Consider the following 26505-nt stretch of genomic DNA (forward strand, 5'->3'; position numbering starts at 1 on the left):
GTCTGTTAATCCTATATAGTAGTGCAGAACAATCTTTTTTCAAAATAGGAAATATTTTATTGACTATAGAAAGATGAATAGAGAGGTTGAAAAAGTTTGATGCTCCTCTCCTTATGAATTTGAATAAGCAATATGCCATCAATTGGAAAGATAAGTATTCTTCATGGAAGCTGCTGTTGGAATTGACAAATTAATTTGCGTTTCTTCGTTTACGCAAGATCTGGAAACACACTGCACACAAAGTATTACCCATTAAAAAAATAAAAGGAACAAACAAATAAGGTTCACGATGTGATTCCGAAACTGCTGTTGGAACTAACAATTAAAAAGTTTATTGACAAATTGGCATATACCCCAAAGTCTAAAAAGATGGCCTCACAAGACAGGATGTGGTCATGAAAATACTGTCAAAAGGATAATATTTTTGTGCAAATAAAAAAAATAAGAATCAGAATCATCAATATCGAGTTTTCATTAATATTATTATTGCTTTGCAAGTTGTGTGGTGAATGGTGATGTATGAGTACAAGTTAAAGTTATCACATTATGGGGCAGGATGTTTGAGGGTTATAATTATAAGTCCATTAAACGAAATCCACTTTCAGCTGAACAAAAACTAGATACTTCTGCATCCATACATGCGCGCTCAACTGTTTCTGCTACAAAGACAAAATAGCCCATTAATTTGGAAAAATTAAAAAAACAAAGCACTTCATTATAGATTTAATCGATTTTAAAGTTGGCAAATATATATATATATATCTTATGAGATTTGAGTTAATTATAAGCAGATTGTCTCGATTTAAAGATAAACGAAAACCTCCCCTCAGGTTTTGAAATTTAAAATTCATGAAAAATGATATTTGAAATAATATTTCAATAATTGAACATAATGGTCAAAGGGCATTTATGTCTTTTTATATAAACTTGGAAAAAAAATAAACTTGAAGAAACCTAATCTTTCTTGGTTTCACTCTTTTCAATTAAAGAAAATTATTTCAAATTTACACATTCAATTCGGAAATTAAACATTGCTATCAATACACAAGCTTTCCTCCATTGATTCTGCTAACAGTAGCTCTGTTGAACTTGAGGAATCTAATTCAAATTGAATCTGATCTCTTACACAGCTATGTTGAGAAGAAGAAAAGAAAGGTTTAGGAGGCATCTGCAAGTCATCAATGCTCCCTTCTAACATTTCTCTTACTTTGGTAATTGATGGACGATCCGCTGCATTCACTTGTATGCACCATAACCCAATTATGCACAGTTTTCGTGCAGTCCCAGTTTCATTATTAGCCCCGTCTTGGAGCTCTAGATCTCCTCCATTGAGTATTTGGTCATATACCCATGATGGGAAGTATGCTTTGCTTGAACGAGTTTTCATTGAAAAGGAATTCCTTCTCCCTCCAGCCAATTCCAACAATAACATTCCAAAACTATAAACATCTGACTTACAAGAAATAACCCCAAAATTCCTTGAAATCAGCTCTGGAGCTATGTATCCTATTGTTCCTCTTGTAACACTAATGGAGACAAAATCGTTTTCCTTTGGATAAAATTTTGTGAGGCCAAAATCAGCGACCTTTGGGATGAAATTGTGGTCAAGCAAGATATTGTGAGGCTTGATATCGAAATGAAGAATGCAAACATCACATCCTCCATGTAGATACTCAATCCCCCGAGCTGTTCCTAAAGCAATTTCGCGGATTTTCTTCCAAGTAAATGACTGTCCTTTACCCCTCTTTGAGAAGATGTGCTTATCAAGAGATCCGTTAGGCATGTACTCATACACAAGAGCACGATTTCGTCCTTCTGAACAAAATCCCAATAATTGCACAATATTAACATGGTGAATTCTACCGATAGTGGAGACTTCATTGATGAATTCTTCTACGCTAAATTTGGAGTTTTTTAACACTTTAACAGCAACGAAACAACCACTACGAAGCTGCCCTTTGTAAACTGATCCGAAGCCACCTTTGCCTAATTCATAGCTGAAACTGTTTGTCATTGCAATTAGCTCATAGTAAGAATACCTTTTAGGCATCCAAGATTGTTGATTGCGAAGAAATTTCTCTACGTTATCCACTGTTTTCCTTGTTTTTTTATATTTGTTGAAAATATACACAAATATAACACTTGGAGCAAGGATAAATTTGACGATAAGAACAACTGCAACCGTGAAAAAAGGAAGTTAACTCAATGTCTCAACGTTTTTAGTTAAGAGTTAATGCTATAAAGAACAGGAATTCCATAGAACAAGATTTTAATTACCCCACAGAAAGCTTACAAAGACTGCATGACTTATGTCAGACACCCACGTGTCATACTCCGGACCATATGGATCAGCAATACCTGCAAAATCACACAGGAAGTAAAGCCAAGAATAATAATTTTGAGTGTATCAATCGGGCAAGGCAATAAGAACAATAATTTGATCATGGAAACTATACCAAATAATGTAAATAGTTCACGCCATGGTTGAAGCATGTACACCCTCAAGAATAACAGATAGCCAGCAAAGCCTGCGTAAGCGTGCGTAAGCGTGCAAGAAATAAAAATTAAGCCCGGACAGATGATTCACAAAATTTGAGAAAATATGAATCAATTAAAAATATTCATCACAACCTCAACACCTATGTATACAGAAAGATAAGCTTACTTTTAGAGCAATGGAAATTATCTGCGTAGAACATTTGAAAACAATTGCCCCCATCGTACCAGCGAAGATCAAAGCCTAACTGCAGCAACTTCTGGATGGTTTCATAGGAAGGATTTGTCTGAATCGGAAGAAGCATAGGAATACTTGAATTGAACTAGCATGAATCTTGACGATAGGTTGTTGTCGAGCTATCATCATAGTAGACATAAACATGGCACTGGTTTCCACTCAAACAAGGAACTCTTATGTACGAGGGATGACTGAAATTCGAAGGGCAGTTCAAAAACTGGGCTTCTGTATAGTGCTTAAAATGTCCTCCTAGACTCGAGGAATATTCTAATCTTAATTGAATTCCTGTTCTGTTGTCATAAAAGAAGGAAGTTTCAAAGAATGACAGAGGTTGGGATGGAAGGGCGCCAAAGCTTCCGTTGGCTAAGTTAACGTCAACAACCGTAATTATCTGATCATCATAAGAAATTTCTTTCACATAGTATTTTCCAGAACGGTATTGTAAGATGGGTTTGTTGGTCTGGCAAGTAAGTTCAAAAAAAGAATCACCGAATTCCGGTGGATGGACCTTTAACCGGAATGGGTATCGTATATTTTTGATGTCTCCACATGAAGAAGAACATGCAGCTTGTTGCACTTCACCAATGAATAGAAAGAGCAACAGAGAAAACAGAATGTTTGATGATTCCCCCCTTCTCATGGTTTCTTCCTCTCCCAGGATACTACCAATGGCAATTTGGATATAAAAATATGATAGAAATTGGAAAGATGCTTTATGGTCATGTCGAACTGTACTTATAAGTCCATTAAACAAAATCCGCTTTCAGGATTTCAGCTGAACAAAAACTAGATACTTCTGCGTCCATACATGCACGCCCAACTGTTTCTGCTACAAAGACAAAATAGCCCATTAATTTGGAAAAATAAAAAAGGAAAGCACTTCATTATAGATTTAATTGATTTTAAAGTTGGCAAAAATATATATATATCTTATGAGATTTGAGTTAATTATAAGCAGATTGTCTCGATTTAAAGATAAACGAAAACCTCCCCTCAGGTATTGAAATTTAAAATTCATGAAAAATGATATTTGAAATAATATTTCAATAATTGAACATAATGGTCAAAGGGCATTTATGTCTTTTTATATAAACTTGGAAAAAAAATAAACTTGAAGAAACCTAATCTTTCTTGGTTTCACTCTTTTCAATTAAAGAAAACTTCACAAACAAGATAAAAGCAAAAAAGAAAAAGAAAAAGTTCTTGTCACCCACTAGGCGGTGATTGCAGAAAAAGTTCCAGGCCAAATCATGTCTGAAGACCAGGCCAGATCTTTGTCGCTGAATTGCCATTGTGATACAATGGGCTACTTCACCCTCCAATAGCCCTCCCCCTCTTTGCACTATTTGTGGTTTTTTTTTAACTTTATTTTGATTTTATTATTGGTTTACAGTCTTTGGGTGAAACAGCATGCAAGATGGTGAATGAGTGTTATGAGTTTTTGTGTGTGATTGAAAAAGAATTTGCAGTGGTATTGTTGGATAAATGAAATTGTTAGAGTGACTTGAAGAATTTTGTTTGGGTTTGTTGGGGTAAGTTAATTTTAATTTAGTTTCGCCATAGAGGATTAATTAATTTGGACTAAAGCTTTAGATTAGTGAAAGATAAAATACATCACTTATTTTTTTATAATTCGAATAAATAAAAGTTTTTTCATTAATTTTGGATCAAAATTAATATTTTCATGATTTGAATAATTATTAATTATATTTCAATGGTCAAAGTCGATGGCTCCCGCTCTTAGCCTTAAAAAAAAAGAAAAAAAAAAAAAAACTTTGGCATTATTAAAGAAAGAAAATGACTTAGAAAATTACAGCCTTGAACTACACGTTGTTTCGCTGGACCACCATATCTTTAATTCATTATATAAATCATTTTAGCTATGTCAATACAAAGTTATTAAGATAGGTGGAGTGTTGAAATTAGTGTTTCTGGATGGACTTGTTCGCTTTCATAATCACCCTCTAATTAATCAACTTCTTTTGTTTAATCATTATCATGGCGTCTTGGTCCCTTTCGTGTTTTTCTTTGCTCCAAAGATTCTAGCTTACATTATTACTGTTGGTTGTATTGTCCGTGCTGACCATTTTGATAAGCTAAATAATTTGTATGTAACAGCTATAAATTCACTAAATTTAAAGTAAAAACGGAAAGTGAAGCAAGTATTTATTAAAGAAGCAAAAACATGTAGTGGGGTGTTGATGTTAATGTGATGGATTTGCTTTAGTATTTATTAAAACGCCGTGATGCACGTTGAAGTCAGATCTGGACTTTGTCCAAAAACTTGATTTGCTTTTGATTATTTTATTTGCAAAAACGCATAAAGACATAAACTCTTGGTAGGATAGTAAGAGGAACTTATAGTCAAGACCATACTTGCTCTTTATAGGGTCATATGCATAAACGCGGACAGAGCTCCTGACAGATAATAACAAAAAGAACTTATAGTTAAGATAAATTTGAGGAACATAAAGTAAAGACAGATATATGTAGTACTACAAAAAAGGTTATTAAGGACACTTAAACTGTCTAATAACATCAAAACGCCTTTAAATAAGAATAATAATAAAAAAATCTATTGAAGTATGTTACAACTTATAAAATATTTGAAACCGTTTAATTTCTTTAAATCTTTACTTAACGTAGATGATTGATCTAATTTTAGTGTGAAAGACATTATATGTATTAGTCTATGTTGAAGTAATAGCATGAATGATACTTTAACAAAATATATTTACTATAAAAAAAAATATATATATTTTTATAAAACTGTCTAAAAGTGTTATTAAGGACATTCTTAATGCGAACATCGTCTTTTTAATCGTCCACTTTGTGTATTTTGCAGTAGTGATGGAAACAAATTTGGGAAACGTGTAAAGACCTAAGCTGTTGATATAGGGCAGCAGAGGAGCACATTAGTCAAGATAGAAACTTTTTATATATAGGCTAGCAAGAGGAACCTATATAAAGTATGGGTGGTTAAGATCATGTCATGTTCAAATGCAACTCCTTTGTAATTTCTGGAACCAAATTATTGACGACAGAGGTCCTTCTTAGCCCATTAGGAACTCTTAATAGGGTAGCAAGAGGAGCTTATAGTCAAAGATGACATTCAAGTTGTCAGGTCTAATTACTAAATGCATAAAGACCTAAAGACTTTAAACTTCCACATTTATTTAAAAGGAATTAATGACAAGTAATAGTAGGGAGGAATGAGATTTCATGTTCAGAGACGACACTTTCTTAACATTCTCATATATTATAAATTGCTATCGGATGGATAAGATTTCATCTTCATAGAGTAGCAAGAGAAACTTGTGACCAAGATATTTCATTGGCTGTTATGCTGGACATGGCAAGAAGACTTGAGAGTCAATTCAAAGTCAAGATAATTAATTCATAGAAACGCGTAAAGACCAAAACATTTTGTAGGGTAGGAGGAGGAACCTAGCATCAAGATAGAAACGACTTTTGATAAAGTAGCAACAGCAAGAGGAGGAAGAATTAAGATAGAAACTTTTGGTAGGGTAACAAGAGAAACTTATAATCAAAATAATGCAAGCGGTGGAAACTTAGTCAACATATCTAAAATTTTGATTCAAACACATCATACGACCTTTTATCATCAGGAAGGACCACTCATATGGTAATTAATGAGTATTACATGTATAGAATTAGCATTCATTTAATGTAAACTGCCAGAAAAAATCAACATCTTAATAGTGTCTCTTGGACAAACACAGTCCACATAGTGTTCTTCACGGAAGCTGCTGTTGGAATTGACAAATTAATTGAGACCATTTAAGTTGCTGAACAATATTTAAATTGTTGTACATGCAAAATGTCAATAAAGATGGCCTTATGAAACATGATGTGGTCCTGAAACTACTAGTCAAGAATATAATAGTCTCTCAAAGAAACAAAAATATCTTTGAGGATCATAAGATTTTTTTCTTATGGAAGTTCAGTGGTGATGTTTTCAGTAGCAGTTAGCACATTATAGCGCATAATTATTTGAGGCCTAGAGCTTGGTCTATTAAACAAAATACACTTTCAGGATTTCGGCCCAAAGTTTTTATAATACAGACAAACTATTCTACATTGGGTAAGGATGAATGGCCCATTCATTTAGAGAAACAAAAAATTAAAAAAAAAAATTACAAATTTAATTAAACCGACTGACATCTTTCCTGATACTCACCATCCAGAGCTTTTCTGAGAATTGGTCACCGAACTCAAGATAACCAACTTCCACTTTGCTATCTTGAGTTTGAGGGGATATTAGAAATTATATTGCGCATAAAATCAGTCTATTCCCAGGACTATATCAACGGATATATAGCTTCATTGTATGTGTAATTACGTACTATATATTGTTATACATTGTATAAGCCTTTAAAAAGGCATATTATTGTATATTTTAAATACATCTTTTGAATACAATATTCATTTACATTCACAAGCCGATTTACTTATCTTTGAGAATATGTACTTCTCTTTCGAGAAAAATCTCAGAAGACTAACATGCATCTACCGAGTGTAACTACTTCATTAATAGAACTCTTCGCCATTTCCTTTCGAATGTAGGAACATTTTAACTCAATTGGTTCTTGTTGGAGAGTTTTCCTCTATATAATAGCAACTTCATTAACCCTTGGCTGAGGCTATTAAATTTAATGGTTATTTTGTTAATGTCACAGTAAGTGCATTTGGATGGACAGAGTGTCCTGTAGTCTTTGAAGGAACTTCTTAATTTACAGTTGAGTCTCTTTTCCTTCGTATAATTTCCTCGATAAAGATGATGCACCAACAGCAGTGTATGTGGATGCCAAAATTAAGAACACTTATTAATTTGGTATTGAATTTCATGGAATGCTGACCAGAGTAATTTGTGTCCAACCTATAACTATAGGACGATAAGAATCTGGTAAATCTTAAGTTTGTTGAACAATACGATCAAAAATCAAATTTATGGGAAGGAAAAGAGGAGACTGTGTTGAAGAAACAATCAAAATGTCATAACAAGCTGGTTTCAATTGCTGCAGTATGCAGCATTCTACAAAAGAGATGCAAATTCTCATCAGTCTTATTTTCTTAAACATTACATGGGTGCAACTAAACATAACTATCATTATACAAGCATTCCTCCATTGATTCAGATAGCAATAACTCAGTTGAAGATTCTGATTCAATCTCTCCGATAGAGATATGTTGAGAAGAAGAAAAGAAAGGCTTAGGAGGCATCTTCAAGTCGTCACTGCTTCCTTCTAACATTTCCATAACTTTGGTCATTGAAGGACGATCTGTTGGCTTCACTTGTATGCACCACAACCCAATTATACACAATTTTCTTGCTATGACGGTTTCACTTTCAGTCACATTTTGGAGCTCTAAGTCTCCATTCATGTTTATTTGGTCATATACCCATGATGGAAAGTATGCTTTGCTTGAATGAGTAGCCTTTACATCAGAATTTCTTCTCACTCCGACCATTTCCAACAACAACATTCCAAAACTATAAACATCTGACTTACAAGAAACAACTCCAAAGCTCCTTGAAATCAACTCAGGAGCTATGTACCCTATTGTTCCTCTCGCAACACTGATGGACACAAAATCATTTTCTTTTGGATAAAATTTTGCAAGGCCGAAATCTGAGATTTTTGGGATTAAATTATGATCTAGCAAGATATTGTGAGGTTTGATGTCAAAATGAAGAATACAAACATCACATCCTCCATGTAGATACTCAATCCCTCGGGCTGTTCCCACAACAATTTCATGTAGTTTCTCCCAACTAAATGATAATGCTCTACCCCCCTTGGAGAAAATATGCCTATCAAGAGATCCGTTAGCCATATATTCATAAACAAGTGCACGTTTAGATCCCTCAGAACAGAATCCCACCAACTGTACTATATTTACATGGTGAATTCTACCTATTGTGGAGACTTCATTGATAAATTCTTCGCCATTGAACTTCGAGTTTTTTAGTACTTTAACAGCAATTAAGGAACCGCTATGAAGTTGTCCTTTATAAACTGATCCAAACCCACCTTGACCTAGTTCCTCTTTGAAGTGGTTTGTTCTTGCAATTATCTCAGAGTAAGAGTACCTTTTAGGCATCCAAGACTGCTGATTATGCAGAAATTTCTCAACTCTATCCACTATCTTCCAAGTTGCTTTATATTTGTTGATAATATACAACAATATGACTATTGGAGCAAATATAAATCTACATATAAGAACCACTGCAAGCCATATATCAAAGAAAAACTCAAATACTGTCAAGATGATATCAATTTGGATTCCAAACATCTCTCCCGGCACAGTTAGTACAGGTTTCCAGAAGTTACGTCCTACATAAGCTCACAATTAATAAAAATTAGAACAGACATGTCTTGGACAACAGAATCGGAATTCCAGCAAAGAAATCGTACCTAGGTTAAACGGTGCTAGCGATTGAACCATAAATTTCGGAAAGTATGAGAGAAATTCCTCCCAACTATCTGCATAAGCGCACAAGACATACGAATCTTACTTATATATAAAGAGATCAGGGAGACGATTCTCAAAATTATTTTCATATAAGATTGAAAATTTGTAATCAATCAACATTAAACTATCACTTGTGAGCGGAAAGATAAGCTTACTAAGAGGCCTGACGTAGCATTTATCAGATTCGCAATAACCACCAGCTTTAATACAATCTCGGCATTCAATTGACCATCTAAGATCGAAACCGGACTTCAGCAACTTCCAGATGACTTCATAAGTAGGAGGTATTACATCCGCGTGAAGTATAGGAACCATTGATATGAACGAACAATAGCTTGACTCCGGAAGATCAGATATTTCTTTTCGGTAGCCACCAATATTGACGTAAACATTATAAGACTGATCTCCGAAACAAGGAAGTCTTCTATAAGCTGAATCACTGATATTTGCAGAGCAATTTAGGAATCTGGCAAATTCATCGATTTTAGAGTAAAGTGAAAAGAAGTTCTCCTCATAAGTAAAACCACTTGTAAAAGAATCACTTATTGATAGAGATTTGTTTGGAAGGTTGCAGCTTCCATTGGCTAAGTTAATATCAACAACTCTTATTCTACGTTCCTCTTTATAAAGTCCGGTCACATAGTATGTTCCTGAATAAAGTTCTAGGATAGTTTTGTTGCTCTGGCAAGAAAGTTCAAAGTCACGATCACCGCATCCTGGTGGATCTCCCTTGGGACGAAAAGGGTGGCTTATGTTTGTGAGGTCTCCACATGAAGAAGAGCATGCTTGTTGAAGTTTATCTGCTTGTATTTCACTGATGAAGAGAAAGATCAACAAAGAAAACAAGAAATTTGAAAGAGCTGATGGTTCTTCCCTCCTCATGATTCCTCCTCTCCTGAGATTTGGATAAACAATAGTAATTGGAAGTTTGCCTGCACTATGGTTATGACAAAACTAGATGGACGACTTAAAGACTTAGAAATTATCTTTTTCTATACGTTGTGTTACATGTTAGTCAATGGTTAGAAATTTCTCCCAACAAAGACTTAACTAAAAAATGACCCATAGATCACAGTGGTCAAGACGACCAAATATAAAGTTAACTTTACCAAAAATAAATTTAAAAAAAAAAAAAGGTATCACAGATCCATCAAAGCTTACGTAATTTTAAATAGTATAAATCTCCATAATTTTCACATCACAAATTGACATTTTCCTGATGTTAGATTGCTAGTTATATCCAGGATGAGAAGCTGTAAACTACTGCCAAAACAGTAAGAAACAGAAGCCATAAACATTTTATCCAAATATATTTCAAAGTAATTTTGTTACTTTAGTCACAATCACTATAAGGCAGTCAAAGTCCACATCTCCTGAAACAAAAATTTGTTGTGAGTGATAAAATTTCTAATCAAATTGTCGTCTATTTTACTAAAAGTCTATAACGATGGCCATTGTGGTCCTGAAACTAAATACAAACAACATAACACGTCAGGCCTTATTAAACTTCCTCGCAGCACACCAGATTGGAACCTTACTTAATATTCAATCCTAAAATTTCTAGACTGAACTGAACACAACAACACATATATTGTACGTTTCAAAATTCAAAATATATCCCAAATATATGAGGACATTAAATTAATAGCGAGTTTGTCGTCTATTTTACTTAAAGTCTAAACATGGCCATTGTGGTCCTGAAACTAAATACAAAGAATATAACACGTCAGGCCCTATTAAACTTCCTCTCAGCACACCAGATTGGAACGTTACTTAATATTTGATAGGAACCCCGAATTCTACTAGAATTTAGCTTAGATTTCCAAAACCAAAACACAAGACAGGTGAAAGAAAACTTCTATATATTGTATTGATCTGAATTTAAGAATGGAAATATCAGTAGGTTCATGAACAAGCAAGCAAAAGTTGAAACAAACTGATAACACTAGCAATTCGAGGTGCTAGGAGCCTCCCACTACAAATGTTCACTAGTATATCAAATTGTATCCATTTCAGCATCGGAAGAAACAAAGGGCTTTGGAGGCATTTCTAAGCTTTGTATATCACCTTCAAGCATTTGTATTACTATTGGCATTGAAGGCCTTTCTGTTGGATTCCATTGAATGCACCAAAGTGCCACAATTGAAAGCTTCTTGGCAATTTCTTCATCTCCATCTGCCTCAATTTCTAAAGCAAATTCTTTACCTTGACTCACTTTGTTATATATCCACTCTGGAAAATAAATTTGGCTTTGATTCTCAATTGAAAGATCAATATTTTTCCGACATCCAACCATCTCTAACAACATCATTCCGTAGCTAAATACATCGGACTTATAAGAAACTTCTCCAAAGTTCCTGGAGAACAGCTCGGGTGCTGTATATCCTGGAGTTCCTCTAGCCGCAGTCATGGATATGATACTTTGATCCTTAGAGCATAGCTTAGCAAGCCCAAAATCTGAAATTTTTGGGCAAAGATTATGGTCTAGTAAAATATTGTGAGGCTTAATGTCAAAGTGAAGGATCCTCTGGTTGCATCCTTGGTGAAGGTACTCTATTCCACGTGCAACACCTATTGCAATCGTTTGTAGCTTCTCCCAATTCAATAGACGATGAGTTGATTCACTAATCTTTGAGAAGATAAACTTCTCAAGAGATCCATTTGGCATGAACTCATAAATAAGCGCGCGACGTGTCCCTTCTGAGCAAAATCCCAAAAGACGAACAATGTTAAAATGGTGTATCCTACCGATGGTAGCCACTTCATTGATAAATTCTTCACCATTTCCTTTCGAATTTTCTAACGTCTTAACGGCAACCGGAATTCCATTAGAAAGTTTTCCTCTAAAGACACTTCCATAGCCACCTTGACCAAGTCTGTGCTTAAATTTATTGGTGATCTTCTTAAGCTCGCTGTAAGTATATCTAGTTGGATTGAGGGTCTTGTAGTCTTCCAGGAACTTCTCTACCTTTACTTGAATTTCCTTTTCCTGCTCAGATTTCCGAGATCTATAAACAAGAAATATCACCAATGCTAAAACAACAAGGCCTCCAATACATGTGGATGTGGATACTGCAATTTTAACTCCAGGACCCCAAGGATCTGCATTTCAAAAGAAAAAAAAAATTAGCACAAATTACAAATGATTTGAAGGTTGCTCGATGCACAGAGTAGAAAAAAGAAACGAATTCCGATTTTAGATGAAAAAAAAAGAGGCGCAGAGGCTGAAATAAATTAAAGATACAGAGTATATCAGAAAACAGAGAGCTCTGTCTCACGTGGTTGGTTCAAACAGATTGTTGAATTGCTTGTAATGTTGTAACGACACATATCCCCTGATTTCTCGCAGCCTTGGCATCCATATTCAAAATCATTCCATCCTAAGACGACTCTTTGTGTGCTCGAATCCCTCATAAGAGCTTTCAGCAGATCAAGTTCAGTCGAAACATTAAATGATTTGTATGCTCTGCAAGCTGAAGGAAGCTCATCCATTAATGTATCAGAATCTATTACATAAACAAAATTTTTATCACCACTTACACAATCAACCGGTCCAATAGCCCCATATAAGTAAACCGTCTCAGTGCAGTTCACTAAAGCTTTCCCCGACCGAAAAGGGAAGAAAAAAAATTTGGAGTTTGTGATATTAAAAGAGAGAAGACTTTGTATTGGGCATGTGGTCTCTTGCACATCTCTAATGGTGATAATGCTGTCACGATAAGAAATTTCTTGGACATAGTAATCACTGGAAGATGATGGAAGATGCAAGATAGTGTTGTTATTTGAGCATGATAATTCAAACCCTTCATGGCCACAAAAATTTGGCTGAGTATTGAGTCTAAAAGGAAATCTGATGGTTGGACCCTTTTCGCTGCAATTTGTAATTGGACAAAATTCAGNGAGTTTTCCTCTATATAATAGCAACTTCATTAACCCTTGGCTGAGGCTATTAAATTTAATGGTTATTTCGTTAATGTCACAGTACGTGTATCTGGATGGACAGAGTGTCCTGTAGTCTTTGAAGGAACTTCTTAATTTACAGTTGAATCTCTTTTCCTTCGTATAATTTCCTCAATAAAGATGATGCACCAACAGTACTGTATGTGGATACCGAAATTAAGAACACTTATTAATTTGGTATTGAATTTCATGGAATGCTGACCAAAGTAATTTGTGTCCGACCTATAACTATAGGACGATAAGAATCTGTAAATTTATAGAAAAAAGAGTTGGGGTAAATCTTAAGTTTGTTGAACAACAAGATCAAAAATCAAATTTATGGGAAGGAAAAGAGGAGACTGTGTTGAAACAATCAAAATGTCATAACACGCTGGTTTCAATTTCTGCAGTATGCAGCATTCTACAAAAGAGATGCAAATTCTCATCAGTCTTATTTTCTTAACAATAAAACTATACTTACTCACAATCTTACTAACTATCTTACTATACTGATAAATATAACAGCATAGTATGGGTACTATGCATATGGTACCCGTACTATGCCGTTATATTTTCCAGGATTGTAAGATGGTTAGTAAGATTATGAGTAAGCATAGCATTATGAGTAAGCATAGCATTACTCTTTTCTTAAACATTACATGGGTGCAACTAAACATAACTATCATTATACAAGCATTCCTCCATTGATTCAGATAGCAATAACTCAGTTGATGATTCTGATTCAATCTATCCGATAGAGATAGGTTGAGAAGAAGAAAAGAAAGGCTTAGGAGGCATCTGCAAGTCGTCAATACTTCCTTCTAACATTTCCATAACTTTGGCCATTGAAGCACGATCTGTTGGCTTCACTTGTATGCACCATAACCCAATCAAACACAATTTTCTTGCTACAACGGTATCACTTTCAGTCACATTCTGGAGCTCTAAGTCTCCATTCATGTTTATTTGGTCATATGCCCATGATGGAAAGCATGCTTTGCTTGAATGAGCAGCCTTTACATCAGAATTTCTTCTCACTCCGGCCATTTCCAACAACAACATTCCGATACTATAAAATCTGACTTACAAAAAACAACTCCAAAGCTCCTTGAAATCAACTCAGGAGCTATGTATCCTATTGTTCTTCTCACAGCACTGATGGACACAAAATCATTTTCTTTTGGATAAAATTTTGCGAGGCCGAAATCTGAGATTTTTGGGATTAAATTATGATCTAGCAAGATATTGTGAGGTTTGATGTCAAAATGAAGAATAGAAACATCACATCCTCCATGTAGATATTCAATCCCTCATGTAGTTTCTCCCGACTAAATGATAACGCTCTACTTACCTTTGAGAAAATATGCCTATCAAGAGATCCGTTAGCCATATATTCATAAGCAAGTGCACGTTTAGATCCCTCCCACCAATTGTACTATATTTACATGGTGAAATCTACCTATTGTGGAAACTTCATTGATAAATTCTTTCGACATTGAAATTTGAGTTTTTTAGTACTTTAACAGCAGTTAAGGGACCACTATGAAGTTGTCCTTTATAAACTGATCCAAACCCTCCTTGACCTAGTTCCTCTTTGAAGTGGTTCGTTATTGCAACTATCTCAGAGTAAGAGTACCTCTTAAGCATCCAAGACTGCTGATTATGCAGAAATATCTCAACTCTATCCCCTATCTTCTAAGTCGCTATATATTTGTTGATAATATACAACAATATGACTATTGGAACAAATATAAATCTACATATAAGAACCACTGCAAGCCATGTATCAAAGAAAAACTCAAATACACGCAAGATGATAAAAATGTCGATTCCAAACATCTCTCCTGGCACAATTAGTTCAGGTTTCCAGTGATATCCTACATACATAATTTATAAAATTAGCACAGGCAGGTATTTGACAACAGAATCGGAATTCCAGCAAAGAAATCGCACCTAGGTAAAACGGTGCTAGCAATTGAACCATAAATTTCGGATAATATAAGAGAAGTTCCTCCAAACCATCTGCATAAGCGCACAAGAAATACGAATTTTACTTGTATATTAAGAGATCATGGAGATGATTCTCAAAATTATTTTCATACAAGATTGAAAATTTGTAATCAATCAACATCAAAGTATCCATTGTAAGGGAAAAGATGAGCTTACCAAGAGGTCTCATGTAGCATCTGTCAGATTTGCAATAACCACCAACTTTAATACAATCGCAGCATCCAATTGACCATCTAACATGGAAACCGAACTTCAGCAAGTTCTGGATGACTTCATAAGAAGGACGTGTTACATCCGCGTGAAGTATGGGAACCATTGATATGAACAAACAATAGCTTGACTCCGGAAGATCAGATATTTCTTCTCGGTAGCCACCAATATTGACGTAAACATTATCAGACTGATCACTCAAACAAGGAAGTCTTTTATAAGCTGAATCACTGATATTTGTATAACAATTTAAGAATCTAGCATATGAGCGTTCATAGAAAGCAGAGTTCAGAAAATAAAAACCATAGAAATCATCTATTGATACCCACTTGCTTGGAAGGCTGCAGCTTCCATTGGCCAAGTTAATATCAACAACTCTGATTATATGTTCATCGTATAAGAAATTCTCATCACATAGTACTGTCCTGAAGGAAATTCTAGGATATTTTTTTTGCTCTGGCAAGAAAGTTCAAAGTCAGGATCACCACATTCTACAGGGTCGCTCTTTAGGCGAAAAGGGTAGCTTATGTTTGTGATGTCTCCACATGAAGAAGAGCATGCTGGTTGAAGATTTCCTGCTTGTGTTTCACTGATGAAGAGAAAGATCAACAAAGAAAGCAGGAAATTTGAAAGAGCTGATGGTTCTTCCCTCCTCATGATTTCTCGTCTTGAGATTTGGACAAAAATTAATTCGAAGCTTGCCTGCATTATGGTTTATGACAAAACAATATTTATGGTGCCATATGCTTTTAGGCATTAAAATGTTTTGTAAGTCAACCAATGCCTATAGAGTTGACATGATTTGAAAAAATACGATCCAAAGAATATTAAATTAATTGTTAGTGAGGGAATTTCTAATCAAATTGTCTATAAAGATGGCCATTGTGGTCTGAAACTAAATACACAGAATATAATTCCACAAAAACATAAGTAAACGATTCCTCCCTAATCATTGAGACAAGGAATCCTATGAATTTACTTTTTTGACTCTATTTTGAATTTAAATTTTCTATTTAAAAAAAATTATTTCAATGTTTATTATTTTATAATTTAGTGATTATTAAAATAAGATTTCGTGGAGTTGACCGTCGTTGACCACCACTGACCAATGTTGACCACTTTGACAAAACATTGACCATTGTTGATTTGTCATTGATCAGCGTTGATCGGTTATTGACTGACCGTTGGCTGTGTTGTCCAGCCATAAAATTTTTATTTTTTAGTTAGGATAACTATATTTAAAGTAAAAAATAAATAAATTTAAAAATATAGTATCAAATTTTTTTTATTATTCATATAATTAGTTTTTATTATTATTATTTACATCATTACTTTTTTAATTTAAACATTTAATACTAATTTTTAACTTATATGGAATATTGACTACATTCAACACCTTTCTATTAGGGGTAGGCAAGTCCGGATACCCACCCAAATCTCATGGAACCGAAACAAGCTGATTCCTAGGATTTGGAACTAAAACTCGAACTCGAACCGACCGGTTCTAGTTCCTAAAATCCTAGAACCGGAACCTGTGTTACAAGTTCCGGTTCCAAGTACTTGGAAAAATTTAGATTACCCCTACTATTCATAAAAATGACAAATACACCCCCAAAAAATTACATGCACCTCCAAAAGTTTACAAAACTACAGTTCAGTCTTGGTTCCTACCCGAGTACCTGGGTCTCGGTCTGATTCCCCTTTTAGTTCATGCAGTAGTGGAACCAAAACCACACAGTATCGGTTCCAATTTTTTAGAATCGGTAGGAGTCAAAATCGGAGCCCCGGGTACCCTCTGGTTTCCGTTCTACCCTATTTTTTTGCCCACCCCTACTTTCTATGTCTTAGTTTCTTGTGAGATCATGTGCATTCCATCACTCTTCAACAATTTTGATGCATGCTTTGAGTAATTAAACAAAATTACTAACAAATAATATTAAGGTTTTTTAGAATTAAACTTTTTGTGTTTGACCTTTTTGTAATGAGCATTTACTAGTTTCGGAATAATTAAATAAAGAAATGCTTAATATTTTATTAGTATTGTTCATATTGTTTACTTTATAAACCACAGCCCAATTTGTTTTCTTGTTTGTCAGAAAGCTTAGAATTTTAAATGCTACGTGTTGTGTATATTACGAATTAGTTGAGTCCATAGTCCACACGTAGGGGCGTAGCTAGAATTTATAGTCAATGGTGCCAAAAGATATAAGTTAATAAATTTACAATAAAATACATACTAAAGTAATAAGCATAAAAAGATGTAATCTAAAAAATTAATTTAAAAAATTATACATACTAAATTATACTTTGGATATACTATAATTGAATTATGTCAATTACATACGTAAAATGATAAAAACAACCTAGAATAACATAGCTCATGATATTTCATTAATTAAGAAGGATAAAAGAAAAGATTTTTAAGCAAAATAACAAAAAATGAGCATCATCTTACCTTGTGACCTCTAAAGAAGCAGTTATTTTTTATTAATCCAACCAAAGGAAGAAGAAAGTATGAGAGAAGAGGAAAGGAACTGAGAAAGATAGAAAACGTGAAAAATATGGGTATTTTCAATCTCGGGATCAATAAAATATAAAAATACCTTAGTGGTGTCAATAAAATATAGGTAATTTTAGTGGGGTCAATATGAAATTTAGTAGGGTCAAAATTGTTAATTACTATAAAATATATACCTATTTTTAATAATTTCATAATTTTAATGGGGTCAAGCAGGAGTTAAAAAAAATACTAATATATACAATTTTGGATTTAGGTCCACCCTAACAGAAATATTTAGATCTGCTACTAAGGTTAAGTGACTCTAGTGAATATACTTTGGCTGTACCCTGTCCATACGGCTCTCTTAGTGAAATCACTAGTCAAAACTTACTCTTCCATTATTGCAAGTATTGGGAGTGGAAAGTAGGGAATAGAAGGATTGTTATTGTTATAATTTCTCTTTTTTATTAATTTTAGATTTGATAAGTAAATTGTTTAAGAAAGTTTACTTTCGGCGGACTAAGTAAGCATCATCTTCATATTATATTGTTTTTATTAATGAATATTAAAGTTCTACTTTATTAATAATTTGAGTTATTTAATTATGTGCATTATTATTGAGGCAACTAAACTAATATCTTTCTAAGAAATTCCCTTGTTCTTTATATAGTTTAGGCAACATTTGTTGCTCTACTAATGAGTTGATTTTAGTCATTATATACGGTAGTATAATTTCCTATGAAATTTCTCTACCACTCCTCATTCATAAATCATGTGTTTCGACAAACAATAATGCTAAACGTACAAACAATCTTTTAATTTGTAATTTTATTTTGTTCAAACTTTGTGCATCCTTTTATGAGTGATGTTTTTCGAATATTGTATAGAATAATAGAAGCATTGTAATATAATTTTTGTTATTCATATTGGGCCTAAATAATAGGTTCAGGTTAAACAAATGAAAAGCCCAGAGGAAAAAATTAAGGTCCAAGAAACAGAGCAAGCCTAAACTCATTCTTACAAGGAGTAACAGCTCATCCGCAAAAAGGTTGTTATAAGCTCATATCTAGAAGTGGTAATAATCTACTACAGAGGAGAAGTTATAGCCCACTTAAAATGTAGTAAATATTCAATCCGTTATTTTGTATTCGCAAAAATTATTGATATATATATATAATGGAACAGGCAGCAACCCATTATTTTGCATAATACCTGAATCGGTTTTTCTAGCTTTTATATTCAAACAAAGGTATAGTTACGGTTGCATGTATTTAAATGTATAAAAAAAAAAAAAATTAATGTAATAAAATAATCAATCCAGAACTTAATTGAATTTGGTTTCACTTGCCATTACATAGACGTATTTCAAAGACATAATTCCTTTCAAATATTCACTCGTGTATCAATTGTATCCATTTCAGCATCGGATGAACAAAGGGCTTTGGAGGCATTTTCAAGCTTTTGTATCACTATTGGCATTGAATGCACCAAAGTGCCTCAATTGAAACCTTCTTGGCAACTTCTTCATCTCCATCTGCCTCTCAATTTCTAAAGCAAATTCTTTACCATGACTCACTTGGTTATATATCCACTCCGAAAATAAATTTGGCTTTGATTCTCAATTTAAAGATCAAAGTTTTCCCACATCCACCCATCTCTAACAACATCATTTCGTAGTTAAATACATCGGACTTGTAGAAAACTTCTCCAAAGTTTTTGGAGAACCTCTCGGGGCTATATCTCCTGGAGTTCCTCTGGCCATTGTCATTGATATGATACTTTGATACTTAGAGAATAGTTTGGCAAGCCCAAAATCTGAAATTTTCCGGCAGAAATTATGGTCTAGTAAAATATTCCACAGGCAACACCTATTGCAATCATTTGTCGATGAGTTGATTCATTAATCTTCAAGAAGATGAACTAGATCCATTAGGCATGACTTGTAAAGAACACGCGACGTGCCCCTTCTAAGGAAATCCCAAAAGATGAACAATGTCTAAATGGTGTATCCTCCAATTGTAGCCACTTCATTGATATTTTCTCTATTTCCTTTTGAATTTTCTAACATCTTAACAGCACTCAGAATTCCGTTAAAAGTTTTCCTCTGAAGACACTTCCATAACCACCTTGACCAAGTATTTGCTTAAATTTACTGGTTATTTTCTTAAGCTCACTATAACCCTATAAGTATCTAGTTGATTGAGGGTCCTGTAGTCTCCCTGGAACGTCTCTACCTTTGCTTGAATTTCCTTTTCCTTTTCAGATTTCCCAGATCTCATAACCAAGAAATATCACCAACGCAAAAACAAGAAGGCCTCCAATACATGTAGATGTGGATACAGCAATTTCAACTCAAGGACCCCGAGGATCTGCATTTCAAAAGAAAAGAAAAAAATTCTCTCGGATTACAAACTATATGAAGGTTGCTCCATGCACAAAGTATAACAAAGAATGAATTCCGATTTTAAATGACAAAAAGAGGAGCAGAGGCTGAAAAAATTAAAGATACAGATTTATCAGAAAACAAGAGCTCTGTCTCACGTGGTTGCTCCAAACAGATTGTTGAATTGCTTGTAATGTTGAAATGACAGAAATCCCCCGTTTCTCGCAGCCTTGGCATCCATATTGACACCAACCCGCCCGAATTTCCTCATCCCGTAGATCCGGGCGCTCCCACAAGACTCAATACCCGAGAGTGCCATGTAGAAAAACTGCGAAACCTGTTTAAGACATACTTTTCCTGAATAACATCATAGTATTTTCCATTTCCAACATCTCAAAAAAAGACATGCAACATCTTTCGTTTTACAAAGAAAGAGTTAGGGAAACTTGTGGTATCAGGTTTTCCACTTATACTACACATTCCAAATATGAAACAAAGGAAATACATGAAGGAAAACTGAGTTGACTTGAAACGAAAGTCCAAATTATACATCGACATAATATAAACCCACATAAAAGATGTCAACGCGTGGCACAACCTTGAGCGGAGGCTCACTACTCGGCACGATCTCCGAGGTCCTGGTGGGGGGAAAAAACATTTAAAGGGGGTGACTGAAATACTCAGTGAGTGGGAAAAGGGGAGTTTTTCAAAACATTCGTCAAACAAAAGTTATGGCATGCAATGGTTCTTATAAATACAAAACAATATGATTCCATGAACATTCTTTTATGGTGGCAGCTAATCATCCATGTATGCATGCATAACTCATTTCTAATTGTTCTAAGTATTATAATCTGATCATTAAACTGACAACAATTTCTGAATCCTAGCTCACCACTAAACGCTGAAAATTCTTTTATGAGAACTTAAAGAATAGCTGTAAATGCTTATGCTTCTAAAGACAATGTTTTCTATAAATCATGCTACAAACATCAAATGTTTCATATAACTAATGCAAACTATCCATCAGATCTGAAAACTGAAACTATTAACTGATACTGAAACTGTAGTGCTGGTATCTAAAAACTTTAAACTGATATCCTATTTCGAAACAGTAAACTGATACTAAAGGTTCTCACCACAACTAGTACCCTGGGGAAAAATCTCGATACCTGGTGGGCATCCCACACACAAGCAGAGTTGGGAAATACATCTCGATACCCGGCAAGATCTATCATCGCGCGGGCAAGCCTGAAGAAAACTATCTCAATACCTGGCGGACAAACTCACGCCCAGGCAGAGCACAAATATCTCATATACGCATGCGCAAGCCTGAAGACCAAATATCTCAATACCCACGGAATCCTGAATCGCGGTGGGCAGAGCCTGAAACTGGGGAATGGGTACTTCGTAGTGGTTTTAGCACCACAACATACTCATGCATATCTCATGTAACATGTAAGTCAAGAGTATAATACGTATGTGCTTATAATCATACATATATGACATAATATTTAGAAATCGCATATAGGGGTGAAACTGCAATTTTCTAAACATGTTTTCAAAAACTGACGGTATAACCCAGATTAAAATTACTTCACATCACATGATCTTAGCATATAACCGATACAAATCATAAGCAAATATCACTTTTAAAGTCAAACTCTATAACACTTATAATGATAATTAAACCTGAGAGCAATAATAAAATATAATAATTCATATAAGGATAAATCATGCCAACATATGAGATTTCATGGAAAATAGGGGAGTAAAATGCAAGTTTTTAAAACATATTCTCAAAACTAACAAATTCACCACATTTATAATATCCAAGAATCATATCACACAACAATCTCAACTCATATGCAGTTCAACCAATTTCCAAGCTCTAAATTGTAACATTTCCTTTAACATGAATATATCAATACATGGGTGAAAAATTAAAGCTGTAAAAAAAATGTTTTCAAAACTGACAGTTTAACCCTTTTCAATTACTCACTTAACTTCTACCTTCCCAATAAAAAAAGACGTCACAACCATGAACCTTTACCAAATTAGGAAGTTTATCAATATAATTATGAAACCACATTTTATGATCACCAAAAAAAAAAAAATTTAATCCTTATTCCTTACAAACAAAGGGTTTATAGCAAAAAATATATATATAAAAGAAACCATTAATCCCAGGAATGTCATACAATCATAAATGAGAAGTACCCTCTTTTTTTTTTTTTTTTTTTTTTTTTTTTTTTCTTTCAAGACTTACTATTTTCAGACTTTCTATAACATTACTCATTACACAAATAGCATTCAACGTAGTTGTTCATAACATATTTTATCTTATTTAACAAAATCCCAGCAACTTACCAACACACTGCCCAACCTAATACACATCATTAAGAACCAATTTAAAGCAATTCTTCTACAATAAAATATATCCCAAATCCAGCCGAAGCATAGGAGAACAGCAACTCACACAAACTTCACATATAATCCAAAACTCATCAAAACATTAACATGCAGACATAAGTCTCAGCTTTTAAGAAAGTCTAATGACATGCAACACAAGACTAGATCTGATGCAGTATCACTCTTTCTATGTTCAGCCGAACACATGCAAGCAACGAGAGCCACAGTCAACAGTAAGTTGTATCAAACAGCATGAGATATACATTCACTTAACAAGCAATCGAAAAAGTTTAGATTTTTGGAAAAGTTTTAAAGAAACCACTCACACAAAAATTTAGCTCAACCCGAAATACCCAGCTGCCCCAAGCATCATCCTTCTCTTCACCTCACTTTCTCTCCTCATTTATCTTTTTCTTTCCCTTCTTCTTCGGCCGAACATTCTCTCTTCCTTCTTCCTTCTTTTCTCCCTTCTCTCTCTTCCTTTCTCTCTTTTCTTTTATTTTTCTTCGTTTCTTCTCCCCACTTTCTTCTTCTTCATTTGGGCGAGTACCCAAATTATATAAACAATTTTTTTTTCTTCTTATAATAGCCCCCAAATTCTCTTAATTCTAAATAACCCTGCCACTATATCTTTTCCCACATCATCTTTTCCTTGCAAACACACCCATTTTTGTGCCCTTGCTACATGCAAACCCAACAGTTTCCATTCTTCTTCGTTTCTCGTTTTCACCACTACACCAAACTTTAAAATTTGACAGAAAAGTCCCTCCTTATAAACAAAACCAAAGGAATATATATATTATTAGAATGGGTTTTACACATATTCAAAATATATTTCATCTTAGCGTGATAGCTTTCTGCAGGTCAAATTCAGTCGAACATCAAATGATTTGTATGTTCTGCAACTGAAGGAAGCGCATCCATTGATGTATCCCAATCTATTACATAACTAATTTTTATCACAACTTACACACTCAACCGGTCCAATAGCACGAGATAATCAATCATCTCATGCAGTTCACTAAAGTTTTCCCCCGACCAACAAGGGAGCAAATACAGATGGAAAATGTTGCAATAAAATATATAGTACACAAAAGTGCACTTTTCTTTTCGAAGTTGTAAAGACATAAAAGAATATCTCTGTTTCTCAGATTCAATTCCTTGTTTACATTAAAAGCTCAACAAGCCCGTTTTCCATTTAGAATAGCTAGACTATAAATTAGTAGCAGAGTTTAAATATTGACCTATTTTTTCCCAAAAGAAGTAAGGAATTCCACAAATTCACCAATTCCACAAAGCTATTCCTACAGAAATTTCATGATCGTTTCACCTGGCTAAATTCTTCGACTTTACTTTCTTTCAAATGGGATATTATCAAGAGAACCATAAACATATCACTCATATACAAGTTCAAGTGCATGTTTATATCTTTACCACAGAATTTCAAATCCCATATCATTAGTGAATGAATCTGGAATTCAGTTAATAAGGCTTGAGTCCTCTTTAACATAATGGAACAATGTAAATAATTTCAGTCTCTTTTAGCCGTTCGACTTGGACGTGAATCATTACTTTAAAGATACACAAATCAGCTACCAATATCATTAAAGATGAACTTCAAATGGTGAATCATTACACTCTTGTACATAAGAATACAAATTTTCACTAGAGTACACACAAAAGACAGCCATAGTGTACGAACAAACAAAAGTAGCTTTTATTTTACTTACACATTCCATTGGCAAAATAAAACACTATCATATATGAGCATTCCCCATATTGATTCAATCCAGCCATTCTGTTGAAGATTCTGATTGAACCACTCTATAGAGTTAGCTGAGAAGAAAAAAAAAGGCTTAGGCGGCATTTGCAAGTTGTTAATGCTCCCCGCTAACATTTCCATAACTTTGATCATTGAGGACGATCTGACGCTTCACCTTGTATGCACCATAATCCAATGATGCAGAGTTTTCTTGCTATATTAGCTTCAATTTCTGTCACATTCCAAGCTCTAAATCTCCTCCCTTATTTATTGGTCATATGCCCATGATGGGAAGTATGCTTTGCTTGAATTAGCAGCATATATGTCAGAATTCCTCCTTCCTCCAACCATTTCCAACAACAACATCCTGAACTATAAACATCTGACTTGTTAGAAATGGCTCCAAAACTCCTTGAAATTAACTCAGGAGCTATGTACCCTATTGTCCCTCGCAACACTAATGGTTACAAAATCATTTTCTTTGGGGTAGAACTTTGCAAGACCGAAATCTGCATTTTTGGAGTGAAGTTGTGGTCTAGAGGATTTGTGGGCTTGATGTCAAAATGAAGAATGCACACATCACATCCCCCATGAAGATATTCTATCCCACGAGCTATTCCTAATGCATTTCATGTATTTTCTCCCAACTAAATGATTGAGTTTCATCTCCCTTTGAGAAGATATGTTTATCAAGGATCCATTAGGCATATACTCGACAAGTGCACGTTTAGAACCTCAAAACAAATCCCACCAACTGCACTACATTGACTTGTGAATTCTACCGATTGTAAGACTTCGTTGATGAATTCTTCAACACTGAACTTGGAATTTTCAAGCATTTTACAGCAATTAAGAAACCAGTATAAAGTTGTCCTTTATAACTGATCCAAAGCACCTTGGCCTAGTTTGTCTTTGAAGTTGTTTGTCACTGCAATTAGCTCAGCATAAGAGTACCTCTTGGGCATCCAGGATTGTTGATTTCTGCAGGAGTTTTTCCAATTTATCTTCTTTCTTCCACGTTGTTCTCCATTTGTAAATAAGGTACACAATTAAAACTACCGCGGGATTAATCTAAGTATAATCACCGCTGCAAGCCAGGAATGAAAAGTTATTTCAATATTTAGACATCAGTCAGAGAATTAAAAATAGGAACTCCAGCATATGTAGAAACCACACAAACAAGGCATGCAAGGATAATCATAAGATTCAAAAAACTTGAAATTTTGTTATTGTTTTTTATTTTGATTCAAAAGAATGTATCGTTTTTTATCAGCTCAAATCCAATTCCAAACCAATATTTGATTTTGCATTTAGAGAGAGAAGGATCAAAAAGAGATTTGAAATTAAAATTACAAAAATTTTAGAAATTTACAGGGCCTGTTGATTTCAGTAGGTGTATTTTGTTAATTTATAAGGTTTGTAAAATTATGTTCAAATGTCAGCACGGAGATATTTGGAGGGCCTCTTGATGAATGCTCCTTTAGACTCTCAAGATTATGTTAATAGTGTTATAACCTCACAGTAATTAGATAACTTTATTAAACATTCTACAGACATATTTGAAAGACAAGAATTCCAGCTATGAAATTTTACCGGATATGATCATCCCAAGACATCCGAAACGAATAATAGCCAGTAAACACAATAGTATAACCTGCAAAAAGGGTGAAAGAGATAAAAATTATGGTAGAGTTATATGCAGTGACATATGGGAGAGATATTAAATCCTGAGGAAAAAAAAAAAAAAAACATTACATAGAAAGATTTAAAATCTTAATCAATCAAAAGTCACACACCTCAAAATCATGTGTAAAAGATAAGCTCAATTACAAATATATTTGTAGCTATTCTTGTAGCAGTATTCATCATCGTAAGAGCAAAATAACCAGCTGCCCTGCAATTCCTGCATATAACTGACCATCTGAGATTAAACCTGATTTCAGCAACTGCGGATGGCTTCATAAGAAGGATTTTCCCCATCTGCTTCTAGTATAGGAACCTTTGAAATGAACGAGCAGTAAATGCTTTGGAATCAAAATTTCTTTAAAGTAGCCACC

At 34.2% G+C, this 26505-nt stretch overlaps 2 protein-coding genes across 3 annotated transcripts in view; both read right to left on the reverse strand.

Moving 5' to 3' along the window:
- Positions 1-999: 999 nt before the first annotated feature.
- Positions 1000-3456, reverse strand: LOC116141624 (rust resistance kinase Lr10-like). Its single transcript, XM_031427100.1, has 4 exons — positions 2666-3456; positions 2457-2528; positions 2278-2358; positions 1000-2175 (listed from the first exon to the last, which is right to left on the reverse strand). Exons 1-4 carry the CDS (start codon positions 2799-2801, stop codon positions 1025-1027), a joined length of 1440 nt encoding a protein of 479 aa, XP_031282960.1. The 5' UTR covers positions 2802-3456; the 3' UTR covers positions 1000-1024.
- A 4270-nt stretch (positions 3457-7726) lies between these two features.
- The window catches only part of LOC116141621 (LEAF RUST 10 DISEASE-RESISTANCE LOCUS RECEPTOR-LIKE PROTEIN KINASE-like 2.5), a 44352-nt gene continuing 25573 nt past the window's right edge, over positions 7727-26505 (reverse strand). For both annotated transcript variants that reach the window (XM_031427096.1, XM_031427097.1), the window contains exons 3-5: positions 9388-10127; positions 9175-9243; positions 7727-9093 (exon numbers count right to left, since the gene is read on the reverse strand). In XM_031427096.1, coding sequence (XP_031282956.1) covers positions 7850-9093; positions 9175-9243; positions 9388-10127 — 2053 coding nt within the window. In that variant the 3' untranslated portion in view covers positions 7727-7849. The remainder of the gene's footprint in view (positions 9094-9174; positions 9244-9387; positions 10128-26505) is intronic.

This window comes from Pistacia vera, unplaced genomic scaffold, assembly GCF_008641045.1.
Source record: "Pistacia vera cultivar Batoury unplaced genomic scaffold, PisVer_v2 Contig40, whole genome shotgun sequence".
Taxonomy (NCBI): domain Eukaryota; kingdom Viridiplantae; phylum Streptophyta; class Magnoliopsida; order Sapindales; family Anacardiaceae; genus Pistacia; species Pistacia vera.

Bases quoted from the DNA above. Each gene is read 5' to 3' on its own strand.
- LOC116141624 (XM_031427100.1), bottom strand. From the start codon at position 2,801: ATGCTTCTTCCGATTCAGACAAATCCTTCCTATGAAACCATCCAGAAG. The intron at 2,529-2,665 runs GTAAGCTTATCT...ACGCTTACGCAG, and splicing joins TAATTTCCATTGCTCTAAAA to GCTTTGCTGGCTATCTGTTA. The intron at 2,359-2,456 runs GTATAGTTTCCA...GTGATTTTGCAG, and splicing joins TGAACTATTTACATTATTTG to GTATTGCTGATCCATATGGT.